Here is an 18,034-nt window from a genome sequence, read left to right as displayed (position 1 = left end):
CTGGTTGTTTAAAAGACCCAGGATGGGCTCTGATCCGTTCCCAACAAATAACATTCAGCCACCTTTTTCTGAACTGGAAAAATGCACTCCAGACGGTTCTTTTTTTGCAGAAAGATTTATTAATAGTCTTCTCCTGACACATTATCAATGCTTGATCAACCCAACTCACTTAGGGAAGCTGTTTAAACTCTGATGACCATAACAACTATTGGTTCTCCATGCATCCCCAAGTCAGGAATTGGGAGGCTGATTGTAACCTGCCTGCTCCTATCGCTCAGGAACGGAAAAGCTTCAACAAGTGAGCACAGACTTGGTGGTCTCCCCACATGTGGAAGGAGCAGCCCTGTCTGGAAAGATGGGCGCTGTCATCTAGCCGTCATGAAATTGGTGAGGGTTGATTTAGCTTTATCTGATTTTTTTCCCCTTTCTTTTTTTGGAAACACATCCAGTGTTGAGACCTATTTGCAGTAACAATCATCTGCAGTTCTGAGGATTAATTGCACTTTGATAAAGTCGAAGCAGCATTTAGAGGAAGGAAGGAAGGAAGGAAGGAAGGAAGGAAGGAAGGAAGGAAGGAAGGAAGGAAGGAAGGAAGGAAGGAAGTCTTTTTGTGCAAGTAAAAGAGCAGATTTTGGAGCATATCTGCCTGTACAGGGACAGCCTGCTTTGAGCGATGGAAATGCGATGTACGTGAGCCAAGAAAACTGGAAATGTAAATGTGGCTTGGCAGGAAATTGTGACAACATGAGTCTGAATATCTGGACCAGGAATCAAAACAATTATCTAGGAACAAAAACAATGAGTAAGATCGGAGTTAAGAATTAATGGAGTAGAACCAAGTTGGTTTACATCTGCTTAAGCGATTCGTTATAAATCAATTTTCCAAAGCACAAAAGGGCTCAAATGTTAAGTCAGCAAAACAGGGATAAGGAAGCGATGGGAGCTTGATGCACGAACAGAGTTGTGGAGATTTTTACAAGCTTGATGCCCTTTGAGGTACTTCAAATTAGCTGTTTGCCAGTCTTTCATCAATCGTTCAGTTTCATACATTTCATTTGCATTCTTCCGTTCCTTGACTGTAGAGCTTTTGCAGAGAATTAGCCTTGCTTCGTTTGCAAGCTACCAAAAGACACCCTCTAAAGAAAGCATTACTTGTCCCCTGATTGGAATATTCAAATTTTACAAAAATCAATCTTTTTAAAAGAACCAGTGTCCCCATCTGGAGGGCGACTGCCACACAAGCAAAACTTTTTGAGCAAAAACCTCCACCCACATTCCTTCGGATGAGCAAGAAGATCGTTTACAGGAGTTAATAGTCTTGCTTTTGCTGCAGGCTGATTTGATGCTCACAATTTCTCTGGATGTGACTTTCTTCCCAGGCTGTTCCTCTTTTTTCTGTAACAAAAGGGATTCACTGACTAGGCTGCTTTTGGCACAATTCCCTTCTCCCCTCCAGTGGAGGAGGCAAAAATGTATTAGAAACAGATAGAAAAGTTGAAGAACGTGGATTTAAGGAGTGTCGGCAGCAAAGCCTCCCTGGAGAAATGAAGTGGAGGAGTACATTTTGATTTTCAGTAGGATATGATTTTTTTTTTTTAAATTCTCCAAAGATGTCCAGGTGACAGAGAAGGAAATCAATTCACTCCTTGTCATTTGTGCCTTCGGAGAGATCGGCAAGGACGGCCGCTGAAGGGAAACGCAGCCTGTCGCACCGACGGTTGCAGTCCAAGTCTGCAAGGCCCATAAGCCACGTCACTGCATGTAGGGGTACTTCCAGTCCCCCAGCGGCTCGTGGGTCTCCTTGATCGCCTGGGGAGAGGTCCACCGCAGGATGTAATGAGAACTGCCCGGCTTGTCGTTGGTTCCTGAGTCCAAAAGAAGAAAGGAACAGCATTTGCATCCTCTGCGACCAAACACTTCCAAGTTGCTAGATCTCATTGCCCCATGAAAACCGAGGCTCGCTTCCAACATCTCGCGCGTTTTGCATCTCGCAAGATTTGGGCGATGGGCAAAGAAGGTGGCAGTGTGCCACAAAGGCTCCCTTCTTTGTGTCAACAAGCCACAACTAGGTATAGTGGTTAACAAAGGTGTCATCTTGTTTGTACTTCTTCAGCTTGGGAGCCATTGGCAGGAATGGGGACTCACACAGCAATAATGAAAGCAATGATAATGATGGTAATATCAACAGCACCAACTGCATTTTATCAGAAAGTGCTGCAAAACATTCTGAGGTCAGATCCTAAGCACACACACACACACACACACACACCATCTGATCTCTACATACCTGAGGCACGAGAACCTCCAAATGGCTGCTGGGCCACCACCGCACCGGTGGACTTGTCATTGATGTAAAAATTCCCGGCTGCGTTCCTTAGGAGTTTAGTGGCTTCGGCAATGACGGCTCTGAGCAAAGATGTGGGGAGGGGGAAAGAGATCAGACCTTCCAGCAAGGACTTTAGCCCCTTTCCCAGAGTCCTAAGATATACTTCTCCTGATCAAAGGGGTTTCATTAAGGCTGGTATATTGTACCACTTTTAGGATATGGCAACATCCGAGTACCACCAGCCGCCTAGCAAGGTGTCAAAAACTTGATGACCATCCCCCAAACCCAAAAAAGGAAAAAAGTGATAAAGTACAGGTAGTCCTCGACATACAACAGTTCGCTTAGTGACTGTTCAAAGTTACAATGGCACTGAAAAAAGTGCCCCCCAAGCCACAGCCGAGCAAGACACCTGCCTGCCCGCCCGGCGGTGCTCTTCCTCCTGGCTTTCATTGTTGTGAGCATTTCTGTTGAGGCTTGGGAGCGGGGGTGGGGTGGGGGGGTGTTTGGTTTTTATCCCCCCCCATCTGCTGGGTGGTTGCAGCAGGTTCTGGTCCCTTCACAGGACCCTGGGACACTGTGACCGTCATAAATATGAATCAGTTGCCAAGCATCTGAATGTAAATCACAAGACCCTGGAGACGCTGCAACATTCCAGCTGATTGGTGCTTCTTCAGGGCTCAGCAGAAGCACCAGGATCAGCGCCGAGCTCCAGCTGGAGCCTGTTGCTGATCCTGGTGCTTCCGCTGAGCCCTGACAGCCCTGCAGCTCCAGCCGTCTCTCGCTCAGGCTTGTGCGGTGCGGCCACCAGTTCAGCTCATTCCCCTCCCGTGCTACCACTTTTCTAGGATGCTCGCGTACCACCTGCCAGGTGCCAATGTACCATAGGTGGTATCCGTACCACTGGTTGAAAAGCCCTGTTCTAGCACACTCTAGTTGAGCTGGGAGAAGATTAAAAGTATTTGGGTTCTGTGCCGACATACTTCTTAAATGCAACCTGGCTGTTATTTCCAAATTCCCCATCCAAGGAGAGGGTGATCCCCATCACATCCACAGAGACACCCCGGTTCTTACTTATCCTGGGCAAACACTGCCCCTGTGAGGCCGTACGGAGACGTGCTGTCAATCAGGTGGAGAATATCTTTGTACTGTTTCTCTGGATAGACATAGACTGACAGAACCGGCCCAAAGATTTCCTACCCGTGGGGAGGAGAAAAAAAAAGAGAGAAAACAAACCAAAATGAAAGGCTGGTGCATCTGTAAAAATCACTGTCTACATTTCTGTAAACCCGTGGGGCACCTTTCACTAGGAAAATGAGCATATCTAAAATGAGAGGGACGGTATCTCTGTGGTGATGCTTAAACTACATTTCCCAGTGCCGCCCACGCAGGGTGTTGGGAGTCCTGGAGAGGGTTTGCAAAATCCTTAATTAAATGGTGTTTTTGCAACGATCGTGGCTATTTTAAACTTTTGCAGAAAGTTGGCAGGGAAGGGGATTTGGCCTCGCAGGGAACAAGCAAAGACTGTGGGAGGTATGTAGCATTTTCTCGAGGAAATGCTGTCTCCGTCGCATAGGCTCACCTCCTGCATGATGGGGTCCTTGGGGTCCGTTGTCTCAACAATGCACGGCTGGATAAAATAGCCCACCGCATCGTCACAGCCGCCTCCAGCTAGGATGTTCAGGTTGGGTGAGGATTCTGCATGCTTCAGCCATTTCTTGATGCGTCCAAACGCCTGAAAGACACAGCAGCAGAAACTGCACAGTGATGTCCGTGTAGCAAAGAAGTGAGTTCTAGGTGTGCCTAGCACATGAGCAGGCAAACATCTCAGAACAGGAACACTTAAGGCAAACATCTCAGGGCATTCTCCTCTCAACCATTAGACCTTGAAACGAGTTTGTGAAAATGATGACAAAGTATGTGCTATCTCAGTATTGGAACTACTCTCTAAGGCAGGGATGGCCAACCTTTTAGAGACCAAGTGCCCAAACTGCAACCCAAAACCCACTTATGCATCGTCGGGTGCCGGGTGGGCGTGGCCCTCAAGCTGGCGTGGCTGCGGTAGTAATGGCCGACTGGGTGGGACTAAAAAGTTCAATCAATCAATTCCAACTTTGCGAGATCTTTTTTTTCCCGTGAGAAGTTGAAATTGACTGATTGATTGAACCTTTTTTTTTTTTTTTGCACATGGCAGCAAAGGTTTTATAAGACCCAGGTCAAGGCCTAGGACTTGGGCAACGGCGTACGTGCCCACAGAGAGGGCTCTGAGTGCCACCTCTGGCATCCCTGCCATAGATTTGCCACCACTGCTCTAAGGTGTAAGTTAGAGAGGGGGGGAGGGGAGGGAGGGAGGGAGAGGTGCTGATTCCAAGTCCTTGTTTGCACATGCAAACGTCACCAAGCATAAATATTCTGCCTGTGGAAAAATAAAAGCTGGTTTAGACACACAAGAGAGAATGCAATCTGACCTTGCTATCGATCACGGCAGAGAAGAACGTTCCAAAATCTTCAGTTGGCTGCAGAGAAAGATTGACAAAGAAAAGGTAAGGAATTTGGGAGGAAATTTGAACACGGCTCCAGCGAGCTCCCTATTATCTAGAGAAACAGAGCCATTCTAGTCTGCATGAGTTCCCTGTTGGATCTGGAGGTGGGAAGATCTCAAGATCTTGTAAAGTTCTCCGTTAACTAATGATTCAAAAGTCTCTCTGCTGGTGGCGATAAAAATAAAAAGGACCTCCTAGCTTACTTTTTTACCCTTCTCCCTCCATCTCCCTCCTTCCTTTCATGTTGTGCCTTTATCCCTTAGACCAGAGGCCCCCAACCTTTGGGGCACCAGGGACTGGTTTCGTGGAAAGAGGTTTTTCCGTGGATTGGAGAGTGCGTGGTTTTGTGTGTTGCCTGCATCCCACGGATGGGGGTCTGCTTGTTTGTGCGGACCGGTTGCTGGCACGCCACAGCCCGGTGCTGGTCCACGGACCGGGGTTTTGGGGACCCCTGCCTTAGACTAAACACATATAAGAGACCATCCTTCAACAGCCATGCCCTGAAAGTTAATTCTTAAGTCACAAGAGTGCCTGTTGAAATTGAAGGTGGGCCTGGGGGCAGGAGGGGAGGGGAAGCACCCTTTGAGAAACTACTTTGGGGGCACCGGGGAGTCTGTGAGGCACCCCAACCGCCAAGCCACAACTCACGTCTCCCACTTTGATCTTCTGGTGCTCCTCCAGCAGCCCAGCTTTGACGCGAGGCCACAGAGAATCCGGCACGTAGAGGCGGGAACACGCCGAGCACTTCTGCCCGCTGTACTCAAAGGCCGAGCGGAGCGTCCCGCTCACCACGCTGGGCACGTCCGCCGAGGCGTGGACGAAGTGGAAATTCTTCCCCCCACATTCTGGGAAAGGGAGACATGGACAAGTGAGGGGCGACGGTCTAGTTTTAGGCATCGCCCTCCCAGTTTGGGGGAGGACTTGACACTCCCACAGTGGAAAACCTCCTTGGCTTTGAAGTTGTTGCAAAAACTATTGGGGAACACCCGGCAGGTGTGGAATTGCTGAAAACAACTTGCAAAATATTTGAGGGGGGAGGAAGGGAGAAGTTGGCAGCACGGTGGGAGTTCTGGGGGGCTTAGGAGAAATCCAAGAGGTCTGGGTGCTTGGCCAGTTCCCTGCGAGATGGGCAGCAGGGCAAATACTTCCCCACCGTGCTGGGGGAGGTGGGAGCTTTCTGCTTGTCACCAGTTTAGCATGTGGGGTGCCGCTTGGCCGTTTGGTTTTAAAAGAGCCAGCCGGCAATATATGCCGGAGACAGTCAGTGCCACGGATTAGGTAGCTACCCAAAGCTCTTTGGATTCACGATCAAGATGAGCCCTTCATACTACCTGCAGGGGTGTGTGTGTTGCCTTCTGGGGTAGGAAAAGAAATAAAGCCAAATACATTCCCAGTTCTTACCCCCAGCCAGCCGAGGGAAGGTGCGGTACTGGTCGAGGTTTTCAGAGACCTGCTTCCAAAGATGCTTAAAAGTCCTTGAAAAAAAAAAAAAGATGAGAAAAGACCTAATTATTCACTTTTCTCCCCTGTTCTCCTGGTGCTCTGCCCCTGTCAAAGTCTGCAGGCACCCCTCTTTTCAAACTCACACCCTGCTGGGGTCCCACTCGGCCGCCCCCTCCCTGCGCAGACAAGCCAAGGCTGACTGGGGTTAGGGGGAAGCCCCTCTTGTTCTCTTAGGGCTTCCTGCCCCCACCCCCACCCCAATGCCACAAGCACTGAAAGCAGAAACTTCTTAAAAACCAGGAGACAACATTCTTTGTAAGGAGAGGGCCAGCTGTTTAGTATTTCTCACAAGCGGTGTGTCAGCAGAGGCTGTCTTGGGGAGGGGGAGCGGGAAGGCCTCCCCCCTCCCCGATGCTTGCAATCGCTGGCTTTCTAAAAAGAGGGGGGGAGGAGGAGAAAAACCATGCTCGCTGGGCTCGTCCTTAAGGTGGTGGGGGAGCAGCTCATAAATTAAAAGGCAGAGTGTGGAACTCCTGGGGTGAAGCTATTAGCATTTTTATTGTTTTGAAAAGCAAGACGCTGGTCACACTTGAAATCAAGGAAGGGAAGAGAAGGGGAGGGGGTGTGTGTGTGTGTGTGTGAGAGAGAGAGAGAGAGAGAGACAGAGAGAGAGAGAGAGAGAAAGAAAGAGAGAGAGCGCTAAGAAAGCTGAACTATTTTCTTTCTGGATTGCAATCCCCGGGACCCACCAACAACAGGCTTCTGAAAGAGGGGACGGGCATTGAAATCATAACAACAACATTGCATTGACCCTGGAAGCTTTCTCAAAATATTTACTGGTTCTGTTTAAGTCCTACCTCGATTGGACCTTTTTGGGGGGGGGGGGAAACAGAGAAGATGGAGAAGCGTTGGGGGTTGAAGGCGGAGTGCCTGGACTTCCGCTTACAGGTTTACAGCTGTTGGAATGATATGGGTGGAGGGTGGGACCCCAGGGTCCATGCCACACTGAGAGGGCCCAAGTGGTGTTGTTGATGAAGAGGCCAGCCCATCCAGCTTTCTATCCCAGTGAGGTCAGGAAAGCTGCAAGGGGCAGGAGTGTGTTTTAAAAATGCCCAATATCTGTAAGAAGGGGGCAAGGTTGGGGAGGATGCAGAGAGCTTGCTTAAGAGTTGGATTGAGGATGGGGCCTCGGTAACACAAACAGACCCCAGACTTACGGGACGCTGCCAGTGAAGTTGATGCCAGCCAAGTGCTCCGAGCCAGTCACGGTGTCCCCGAATGTGGTGCCCGCTGCTGGGACAAACTGGATGACGTTGGGAGGCAGCCCGGCTTCCAAAAGGATCTGATAGACGGCGTAACTGGACAGCATGGCCGAGTCGCTGGGCTTCCAAAGGACCACGTTGCCCTGGCAGGGGGGCGGGGGGGGGAAGAGAGAGAGAGAGAAAGAGCCCTCTAGATGCAGCCTAAGGAAGGTTCTAGTCCTCAAGGGTGCAAAAGGAATTTTTGCATCCTCAAAAGCACCTCAGCTGGTGAGGAAGAAGCAGAGAACGTTTTGTGTTTGGGTGCACCCCAGAAACAGGAAAAAGACTTGGAGGGGGGGGCTATTTGCAAAGGCTGAAGACTTGAAGGAACGGAATGGATGCACCAAACTCACCATCAGTGCTGGGGCTCCTGCTAAGTTTCCTCCGATGGCGGTGAAGTTGAAGGGGGAGATCGCAGCCACAAAGCCCTGCGGAAGAGGCGAGGGACAGGGAAAGGTGAGCCCCCCCAGACAGCTTTAGAAGGGGGGGGCAGGATAAGAGATGCACCTCGCAAGCCCCAACCTCTTGACAGACTGCGGCTAGTCTGAGGGAACGTGACCTTAGGCACGGCTTCCCCATTTCAAGATTCCAGTCCTCATGCTGGAAAAAGTGTGCGAAAAGGGAAAAGGTGGGCAGTGTGGAGATGGTGGGAAATGGATAATTTCTATTTTGCTATCTGCTAAGGGGGGGGGGGAAATAACCTCATGCTTGTTTTAACTTTCAGCTTCTCCCCTCACTATCAGGAGAAACGAAAATGAAGTCTGCTGCGTGTATGATTCATAAATAACCAATTTTTACAATCTGTGCAAGAGCCCAGTGGCTGGGGGCTGCGGAAAAGGAGGAGGGGGTGCAAACGCTTTCAACGCAACCATGTAAGGCAGGTGTTGTCTCCCCCTGCTTGGGTAAGGTGACTGGACAGCCCTCAGCAGCACAGTGGAGAAGCAAAGACACCCCCCTCCCCAAATTCTCTGGAGCTGCCTTCACAGCCCCCCCCCCCTTACCGGCCCCAGATCCTGCAAAACCAGGACTGAAGCTTCAGCGTCGTCAACCCTACCTCCAGCCCCCGATACACCAGGCTGTTGGTGCTGGGGGGGGCGCTGATGGGCTGCTCCCCCTCCAACTCCAGGGCGTATTTGGCGTTGAAGCGGAAAAAGTCCGCCAGCTCGGCGGCCGCATCGATTTCTGCTTGGATGACCGTTTTAGCCTGGAGATAAAGAGGGGGTAAAAGAAGCATATCAGGGCAAGATTGCAGAAGATTTGCATGGTGGTGGTGGGGGGGGGGCAGAGAAGACTTTGGACAAAGCTAGCAACGCCCGGGGTTAGCAACTGACGGCCCCCAAGCCAAATCCCACCCAAAGGAGCTTCCCTTTTGGCCCCCTCTAAGACAACCGCTACGTATTCCTTCATTTAGTCTGGGCCCCCTCCACGTGCTTGTTTCCTTCCCAGCCGTGGAGCATCTGTCCTTGAGCAGGGCCGTGTGAGCCAGCTGTGATCCGAGCCAGCTGTGCACCCACCTACCTGGCCGACCATGGTCTTGGCTAAGATCTCTGCCCTTCTGGGCCCGCTCAGGATGTCGGCAGCTTTGAAGAAGACCTTCGCGCGGTCCTGGATGGGCCGGAGATCCCAGTCCTTCCGGGCACCCAACGCAGAGATAATGGCCTTATTCAACAAGTCCTAAATGGGCAGAAAATGGCCCACATTTGAGGGGATTCATTTGTATTTATTTATGAACTGACCAGGTGGGTGGGGGGGGGGATGAGAGGTTGGTGGAATGAAGCACAGCATAGAACAGGGGTCCCCAATCCCTGGTCCGTGGATCGGCACCGGTCCATAGCATGCCAGCAACCGGGCCGCACGAACAAACAAAAAGCCCCATCCATGGGATGCAAGCAGTACACAAAACCACACCCCTTCTGGTCCGTGGAAAAAAACTTTTTCCATGGCACCGGTCCCTGTTGCCCAAAAGGTTGGCATAGAACAGTGTTTCCCAAACTTGACAATTTTAAGGCATGTGGACTTCAACTCCCAGAATTCCACAGCCAGCATTGCTGGCTGTGGAATTCTGACAGTTGAAGTCCTCATGCCTTAAAATTGTCAAGTTTGGGAAACACTGGCATAGAAGACACCCCTCCCGCAGACACACTTTCACAAGTTTTTTTTTTTTTAATGCTACAACCATCGTGAAAATGTGGGACTCACTGCCATGTGATGGCCAGTATCTTGGTTGGCTTTAAAAACGGATTAATCCTTAGCAGCTCCTTCCGTCAAGGGCTATCCGTTTCCTCTGTCTTTTTTTTAAATAACCCAATTATTCACCAAGGATGGCCAGAGGTGATCAAAAATTTTTGTTAACCAGGTTTGAGTTTGCATTTTTGTATAACTCTGCCTTCGCTGGCATTCCTTTATCTATAGCAGTGGTTCTCCACCTGTGGGTCGGGACCCCATTTGGGGTCGAACGACCATTTCACGGGGGTCGCCAAACAACGCAGTCTGCCATTTTTTCCCCCCTTTTCCTTAGCTGTGCTACTCCCTTTTATTCTGTTGGCTTTTGAAAGCCAATAGAATAGACTTTCTTGAATGGAGTCTAATTCTATTGGCTTTCAAAAGCCAATAGGAATTGTCCAGGCTGTCTCTGCCCTGCTGAGCCCGCCAAAAGTCCCCTTCTGCAAACGGTGCTGCACCAGTTGAGTAGTCGACTTACGACCGGTTGAGTAGTCCTCGACTTACGACCGGTTGGGGGTCGCGGCATTAAAAAGGTTGAGAACCACTGCTCTATAGGCTGTGTACAGGTTGTGTTGTGGGCATGGAAAAGTAATTTGGCCAGGAAAGGAGGGTTACATTCTGCTGCATTGGGAATGAGGGAAGGCATTAATCTCAAAGGCAGAAACAGAGAGAGGCTGAATGCCTGGAGTCAGGGACAGGACAGTAAGTCATTCAGACAAACGAAGGACATCCTCCTTCGTAGATGGCTCTCTGGAGCTTACAAGATCATCATAAAATGTGCTTACAAACACAGCCTCCATCTGAGTCCTACCTGGAACATTCCAAAAAAGTCTTACTGTAGGGTGCGTTGCTCACCTTATCAGCGTAGCAGTATTTGGCCACTTTGTGTAAATGTTTAAAAGGCTGAAAAAAACAGGAGGGAGAGAGGAAGAAAAATGTGACAATTCTGACCAGCAATTTCTCCGAGTAGAATAATAATAATAATAATAATAATAATAATAATAATAATAATAGTGGCAGTGCCTGGAGATAGCAGAATAGAAGAGAAAGAAATGGAGAAGATAACAAAATACAAAGACCTACAAATAGAAATAGAAAGACTGTGGCAAAAGCAAGCAAGGGTAGTACCAATAGTCATAGGCTCCTTGGGTGCAATCCCAAAACAACTGGAGCACCACTTGAACACCATTGGCACTGACAAATTCGCTATTAGTCAATTGCAAAAGGCGGCCTTATTAGGAACTGCTTCCATCCTGCGACGATATCTGTAATACCATCAAACATCCACATCTGCCTATCCCAGGTCCTGGGTAAGGACTCGATAGGTAGACAAAATGCCAAATCCAGTCTGAACATCTGGCTGACTGTGCGATGATCGATAATAATAATAATAATAATAAAAAAACACCTGTGCTTGTTTCAAACAGAAATTGTTAGAGAATTTTAATTTCTCTATTGGTGAAAAATAAATCAGAAGCTCTCACAGTTGACTGCATTTAGCTGATTCAAAATAACTTTATATTTATATAAAAATATTTACAATACCATTCTTCTTTACAGCAACATAGCTTAATGAAGGCTTCTTACAGAGACAGACCAGAGACAAAAACTTGAGACTGGAAATCCAGCTCCTAACGCAATACTCTTTTTTGCACAGACTCAGTAGCACTTTCTTCACATTGGCTGACTGAGTTACCACATGGCTCTTCCTGTTCATGAATATTCCAACAGAAATGCATCTGATCATTTTAAAGTAAACATTCCAACTGTGATAGATTCACCAAAAAGAAACGCATTGAGTAAAATACTTCTCGCCAGTACTGGTTACCACCAAACAGAGACTTTTAAGGCCTTTGGTCAAACATGGATGAAATATGCTCTTTTTACAACTAAAACTGTTTGGGGAAAGAAGGGGGAATTTTAACACAGCTGTTACATCAGACTACCAATGAAGCAGGCCCTTGCTGGCGGAACTCACCGACACTTGATACCTCACGTCGGCTGTCCAGACTTTCTCCCCCCCAACGACACACGGGATCTCTTCGGTCTTGCCCCTCATGTCATTTAGAGCCTAGAGAAGGAAGCAACAATTCTGTAAACAGGCTAGCTCATCTGTTCTGCTCTCCAGATCACCACAAATTCTTTCTCTGATCCTTGTGCTGCTCACACACGTTGCCTCTTCTGGGGACCTCCTTGTGCTCCCTCTTTTCATTCCCCAGTGTTGTGTTTTGTTGTTCTCCACAACCAAAAGCCTGCTTCCTTCCTTCCTTGCAATCCTTAACATCTGAAATGGCTACTGTCTTTCTTCCTCGCTTCAAATTTCTCACCAAATCCTATTTTCTCCAAACCCTCAGTCTTGGAATCTTTACCTGCCTGTTACAAGCAAGGCAGAGCCACTAAACTGCAGCCACCCGTGCAGTCCCTGCCTTTTGCTGATTGATGCCAATCAAAGTGCAGCCTTGCTTCTATACCCAAGCAAGCAGGCCCTGCAACTAAAGGCTGCAACAGAGCTTGGAAATCAAGCGGTCTCCAGTTTCATGTGTTCGCTGTCCCTTGACTGGATGCTCTCGTTACTAGGCCACAAAGAGGGCATTGTTACCTGCTGGAGGGTGGCTCGCTCAGGGCTCCCAGGTTTGTAGGCCAAAACGGGTTCGTTGACCACCTTTGCAGAGGCATGGTGTTGCCATCGCAGGCTGGGAGGATGGGGAAAGAAAGAAAAAAGCAGACATTATTTCACTTTACGTGACAATCACGAGGGATCCCGGAGAAATCTCCAGGCTTGATGGACTAAAGCTTTATTTCTTCAGCTCCAAAGAGGGCCGCGCCGTTAAAAGAAGGAAGGCGAATGGGGAAAGCCACGTATAGGGCTGTGACATTCCAGGACAGTGTTTCTCAACCTTGACCATTTTAAGGCATGTGGACTTCAACTCCCAGAATTCCACAGCCAGCAATGCTGGCTGTGGAATTCTGGGAGTTGAAGTCCACATGCCTTAAAATGGTCAAGGTTGAGAAACACTGTTCTAGGAGAAAGAGAGAAATGCCGACAAACAAGGGCATTAACAAACCCCTGAGAAAGGATTAAACCAGAACTGGAAAAAAAAAAAAAAAAGGAGAGGGAAGTTTAAAACTTGAACCTTGCATTATTTGTTTTAGGGAGTGCAAAATTAAGAGGCTTTCTCTTATATATTTTGCAACACAGGTTTTTTTTTAACAAGACAGGCATTAAAATAAAATAAAATAAAATAGAAAGATTCCCTTACGGGTATTGATACAGCGTTGCAGGCAGTGGTATATAAGCTGTATGCTCCTATTACTTTTTGAGAGGCTTCATCACCTTCCTAAGCTATAAATAACCAGACCTACTACCTAGGTCTTCCCCCAATGACTGCTAAGTTCCACTTCCCTCCCCATTTCCTTTTCCTTGTGTGTCATGCTTCTTACATGGTCAGTCTGAGGACAGGGGCATGTTACTGCCAGGAACTTAATTTCCCGTCTGAAATGGGAGTTTAAACCTTGTAAATAAAATGTGGTTAACTGAAGTTTAAAATGTGGCTTTTCCCCTTGGGACTCGAGACTGCGCAAAAACAGTTAATCTGCTGAAAATCCCTTTGTAAGTTCGATGTGAAGCAGGTTTTCCCCAATCCGAGCCTAATTCATAATATTTTTAAAAAACTGACAGTTGACACACGCTATGAAAACACGGGGAGTGTCGACTCCAAAAGGAGACTTTCTGAGAAGGCACTGTTCTTTCAAAAGCTTTCCTCTCCAACTCCTTTTTGCTTTCCAAATTCCAGACAGGAATAGGTGGTCAGCAAAATGAATGCTTGAGGAGCTGGACTTTTGCACCCAGGGGCAAAAGTCTGATTTTTCCTGCCTCAGCAGGGTTTTGAGGCACAACCTTGATTTTGAAGGCCCTGGGCACAAGTTGAAAGCAAAAGACCTGAACAAACAAGGACAGGTGTTCAGTTTCTTTGGTCCCAGCTTTGCTTTATCTCAGGCAAGGCTGATAAGGCCAAAGCCCTCCTCATTGTGATAAGGACCAGAAAGGAAAGTGTATGTAGATTAAAAAAAAGAGGCATTCAGAGGTAAACCTGAAATGGGGGAGGGGGGGGAATGATAGGAGACTGAAACTTCTGGGCCCCAAATTTAAAGCTTTCCACTGAATTGGGGCTTTCTTAACCAAACAATTTAGGAATTTACAGGTAGGCCTCAACTGGGACCAGAATTTCCATTGCTAAACAAGGTGGCAGTGAAGGCAGCTATGCATGATTTTCCTGTTGTTGTTTTGTTTTTTTTGGCCACAGTTAAGCAATTCACTACAGTTGTTAAGTGAATCATGCTCCATTAAGTGAATCTGGCTTCCTGTACTGATTTTGCTCGTTAGAAGCCAGCGGGGAGGGTCACAAAAGGGGATCGGATCCCGGGACCCCTGGAAGGTGGCAACTGTCATATATACAAACCAGTTGCCAAGCATCCAAATTTTGATCCCGTAAATACGGGGACACTATGATGATCGTTAAGTGTGAAAACTGGTCATAAGTCACTTTTTTGCCGGTGCCACTGGGACTTTGCATCGCCACTAAACGAATGGTTTGTTAAGTTGAGGACTAGCTGCATGACTTCTGATCACTTTTATTTGGGTTCTGCATTTTATTGCTTTCCTGGGGTCTTTTAAGTTGTAATTCTTCCTGCACCCAAGTAGCCCGAAAAGGCCAATTCCGACAGCGAAGGCCGTTGTTTTTAAATTGGAATTTACGCTGAGGATGGAAACCGGAAGGCCGGTTTGATCTTCCAGCCCTGTCGGATCTATTCCTACTCACCAAGCAAAAAAAACTAAAAAACAGAAAACAAAATTTCCACTAGCCTACGAGAATATTTCATCACCACAACAAACCTGTCCTTTTCTTAAGCCCCAGGCTAGAAGCAAAATTAAAAAAACGTAAACAGGAAAGGAAAAAAAAGTGTCCCCCCCCCAAGGAGCTGAACTTGACACTGGGGGACAGGGATCCCAAAGGTTTTCTGGGTAACCCAGGAAAAAGAGTCTTATCCCCCTCCCCAATATGTCTATGCCTACGCATAGGTAGCCCTCAACTTACAATAGTTCATTTAGTGACCGTCTGAAGTTACAGTGGCACCGTAAAAAGTGACCTAGGACCGTTTTTCATACTTACAATCATTGCAGCATGATCCAAAATTCGGACGCTTGGTTTATATTTACGACGGTTGCCCTGTCCTGAGGTCATGTGATCCCCTTTTGCGACCTTGTGACAAAGTCAATGGGGAAGCCAGATTCACTTAACAACTGTGGCACGAAAGGACGTAAAGTGGGGTAAAACTCACTTAGCAAATTTCCTCCGTTAGCAACGGAAATTTTGGGCTCCATTGTGGTCAAGGACTAGCTCTATAGCGTGTGTGTGTATGTGTATACACATGTGCATATTAGTGTTTACTTATATTTGATTTATACGACAACAGTAATGGCTGAAACCTTAAAAGCTTGACAGATCAGCTGATCCAGATGGCACACCTGCCAGGTTCCCTTAGGCCAGTGGTTCCCAACCTTTTTTGTACCCAGCACCCCTAGAACGCTTCTGATATATTCTTGCACCCCTTGCAAAAGTTTGAAATAACGGCAACAAATGATGCATATACACTATAATTTTGAAATTTCTAAATGCAAGTTTGAGCACCCCCTGGAATATTGTCTTGCACCCCCGGCTGGGAACCCCTGCCTTAGGAGGAAGATAAGGAAAATAGCAAATAGAGGCTGAAAGGAAGAAAATGCATATTCATATTATTATTGGAAGAAAATGCATGTTATGATGATGATGATGATGTATCATCACAGTCAGCCAGATGTTCAGACTGGATTTGGCATTTTGTCTACCTATCGAGTCCTTACCCAGGACCTGGGATAGGCAGATGTGGATGTTTGATGGTATTACAGATCTCGTCGCAGGATGGAAGCAGTTCCTAGTAAGGCCGCCTTTTGCAATTGACTAATAGCGAATTTGTCAATGACGATGATGGTGTTCAAGTGATGCTCCAGTTGTTTTGGGATTGCACCCAAGGAGCCTATTACTATTGGTACTACCCTTGCTTGCTTTTGCCACAGTCTTTCTATTTCTATTTGTAGGTCTTTGTATTTTGTTATCTTCTCCAGTTCTTTCTCCAGGCACTGCCACTATCCAGACTTTTTTGTTTTTGTTATCAATAATTGCTAAGTCTGGGTGACAATTATTATTTGGGTGACAATTATTATTGTTAGGGATCATTGCACAGTCAGCCAGATGTTCAGACTGGATTTGGCAATTTATCTACCTATCGAGTCCTTACCCAGGACCTGGAATGATGAGGATAATGATGATGATGATTATTATTATTATTATTATTATTGGTCGACTCAGCCTTCCATCTTTCTGAGGTGGGTAAAACCAGGACCCAGATTGTTGGGGGGGGTTCAACAGGCTGACTCTATAAACCGCTCAGAGAGGGCTGCAAAGCGGTATATAAAGTCCAAGTGCTATTATTATTACTATTATTGCTATTATTTTGTTCTTATTCATGATCCCCAGCAGTGACATGAATGCACCAAGGGCAGTGAGCATGGCCCAAGCCTAATCACTAGAATAATCCGAAGAGCAGCAGCATAAAATGATGGTGGCCTGAGGAGACGTCCAACGGGGGGGGGGGTTTATTTCTTAAAACTTATTATTATGAATTATTTTCCAATATGGGGGAGGGGGAGGGAATGGGGGGTGAAGCCCATCCCTGAGGCGCCCCTTGTTGGGGGGGGGCTTCCCTCCCCTCCCTCAAGAGGCCCAATGAGGGCAATGCCCCCCTCCCTTAGGAGGGACCCCCCCCTCCCCTCCCCCCATCCTCCCAGGCGGCGGGAGCCCCCCCCGAAGCGCCGGGGAGGATGGGGGTGGGAGTCCCCGGGGAAGGCCCCCCCAAGAGCGAGCGAGAGAGAGACTCACCTCAGCCCGCGCAGGGAGCCCGGCCGGCGGAGCAGAGGCAGCGCCATCCTCCTCCTCCTCCTCGCGCCCGATCCTGAGGGAAGAGACGGGCGGCAGCTATGCCGGGCGGCGCGTGCCGCCGATTGGGCCGAACCATTCCTCGGGCGAGAAAAGGGGGGGACCCGGTCTTTTTTCTTTTCCCCTTGGCCGAAGACGCGCTTTGTCGCTCCCTCCGCAAGAAGGACGCGATTACCCTGTTTTTTATATATATATATATACACATACACACACACACACACACACACACACACACATATATTTCTGTAAACTTTCGGAAGTGGCTCCGAAGCTGTAGAAAGGGCCTTTCGGGGCAAGGGAACACCCCTCTCGGGCGCCACGAATGGACGAGCCCCTCACCCGCCCAGGGAAAGGGGCGGGAAGCAGGGCGACCAATCCGAAGGCGCCCCCTGGAGCACCAATCGGGAGCCGCGCTGGCCCTACTCCTCCCCCCTGGAAAAGTTGCTCAATTGAGTGGGGCACGGGGGAGGGAGGGAGCGGGGGACGCAGGACTACAACTCCCATCACTCTCACGGTGGGAACCAGGCGCAGCGTCCCCGCTCCAAACCTAGGGCCGTTGCCCCAAGGAGGCGGCGATTGCAACTTGGGAAGGGGGATGCCACTGATGTGATGTGATGTGAGTGTGTGTGTCCCAATTCAGGCCAGTCTACCTCGCAGGGGGCGCGTGCGGGTAGATTACCCAGAGGCAGCCCATCTTGGGCACCGTCAAAGCCCAACTACAGGGCTGGAATAAAAGCCAGCTGGTGCCTGCTTGGCACAGGCTGTCCTACCCTGCAAGGATGCTGTGTCTTCTGGGCTCACCTTGATTGGCCGTGGGGAGGGGGGACTATGGGGAGGACTCTTCCTGAGTGGGTGGCATTTGGGGCAACACGAGGCCTCCTGGGAGCACGGGGTAAGGATTGGGCGGTGCCCATGGGGGGAAGACTGGCACCCAGGAGCAGGGAGGGAAGTTTGGGTGAAAGAAAAAGAGACCCACACAAAACTTTAGTAACCAGAAAATTTGGCATTTATTGTCAGGGGTTTTTCTTCCTCTGAAACCAAGAACGACCGTACCCCGTTTCCCCCCCTACCCGCCCCCCCCCCAAGAAGGTCCCTGATTCACAGAGAAACCCCTTTGGTACATTGTCATACGAAAGGGGGACCGGAGATAGACCCACCACCCTTCCT

General features: G+C 48.6%; 1 protein-coding gene across 1 annotated transcript; it reads right to left on the bottom strand.

Moving 5' to 3' along the window:
- Positions 1–99: 99 nt before the first annotated feature.
- On the bottom strand, positions 100–16,959 carry ALDH4A1 (aldehyde dehydrogenase 4 family member A1). Its single transcript, XM_039355056.1, has 15 exons — positions 16,811–16,959; positions 12,433–12,526; positions 11,812–11,904; positions 10,689–10,736; positions 9,129–9,284; positions 8,665–8,814; positions 7,964–8,038; positions 7,527–7,714; positions 6,268–6,341; positions 5,515–5,711; positions 4,792–4,839; positions 3,906–4,058; positions 3,398–3,519; positions 2,288–2,406; positions 100–1,865 (listed from the first exon to the last, which is right to left on the bottom strand). The coding sequence occupies exons 1-15, from the start codon at positions 16,855–16,857 to the stop codon at positions 1,753–1,755; spliced, it is 1,677 nt and encodes a 558-aa protein (XP_039210990.1). The 5' UTR covers positions 16,858–16,959; the 3' UTR covers positions 100–1,752.
- Between the last annotated feature and the right edge of the window lie 1,075 nt (positions 16,960–18,034).

Source organism: Crotalus tigris, unplaced genomic scaffold, assembly GCF_016545835.1.
Source record: "Crotalus tigris isolate CLP2741 ecotype Arizona unplaced genomic scaffold, ASM1654583v1 scf7180000018590.67127310178:1205815, whole genome shotgun sequence".
Lineage (NCBI taxonomy): Eukaryota > Metazoa > Chordata > Lepidosauria > Squamata > Viperidae > Crotalus > Crotalus tigris.
Note: the sequence above shows the minus strand (reverse complement) of the source record. Positions and strands in the feature narration are given on the sequence as shown.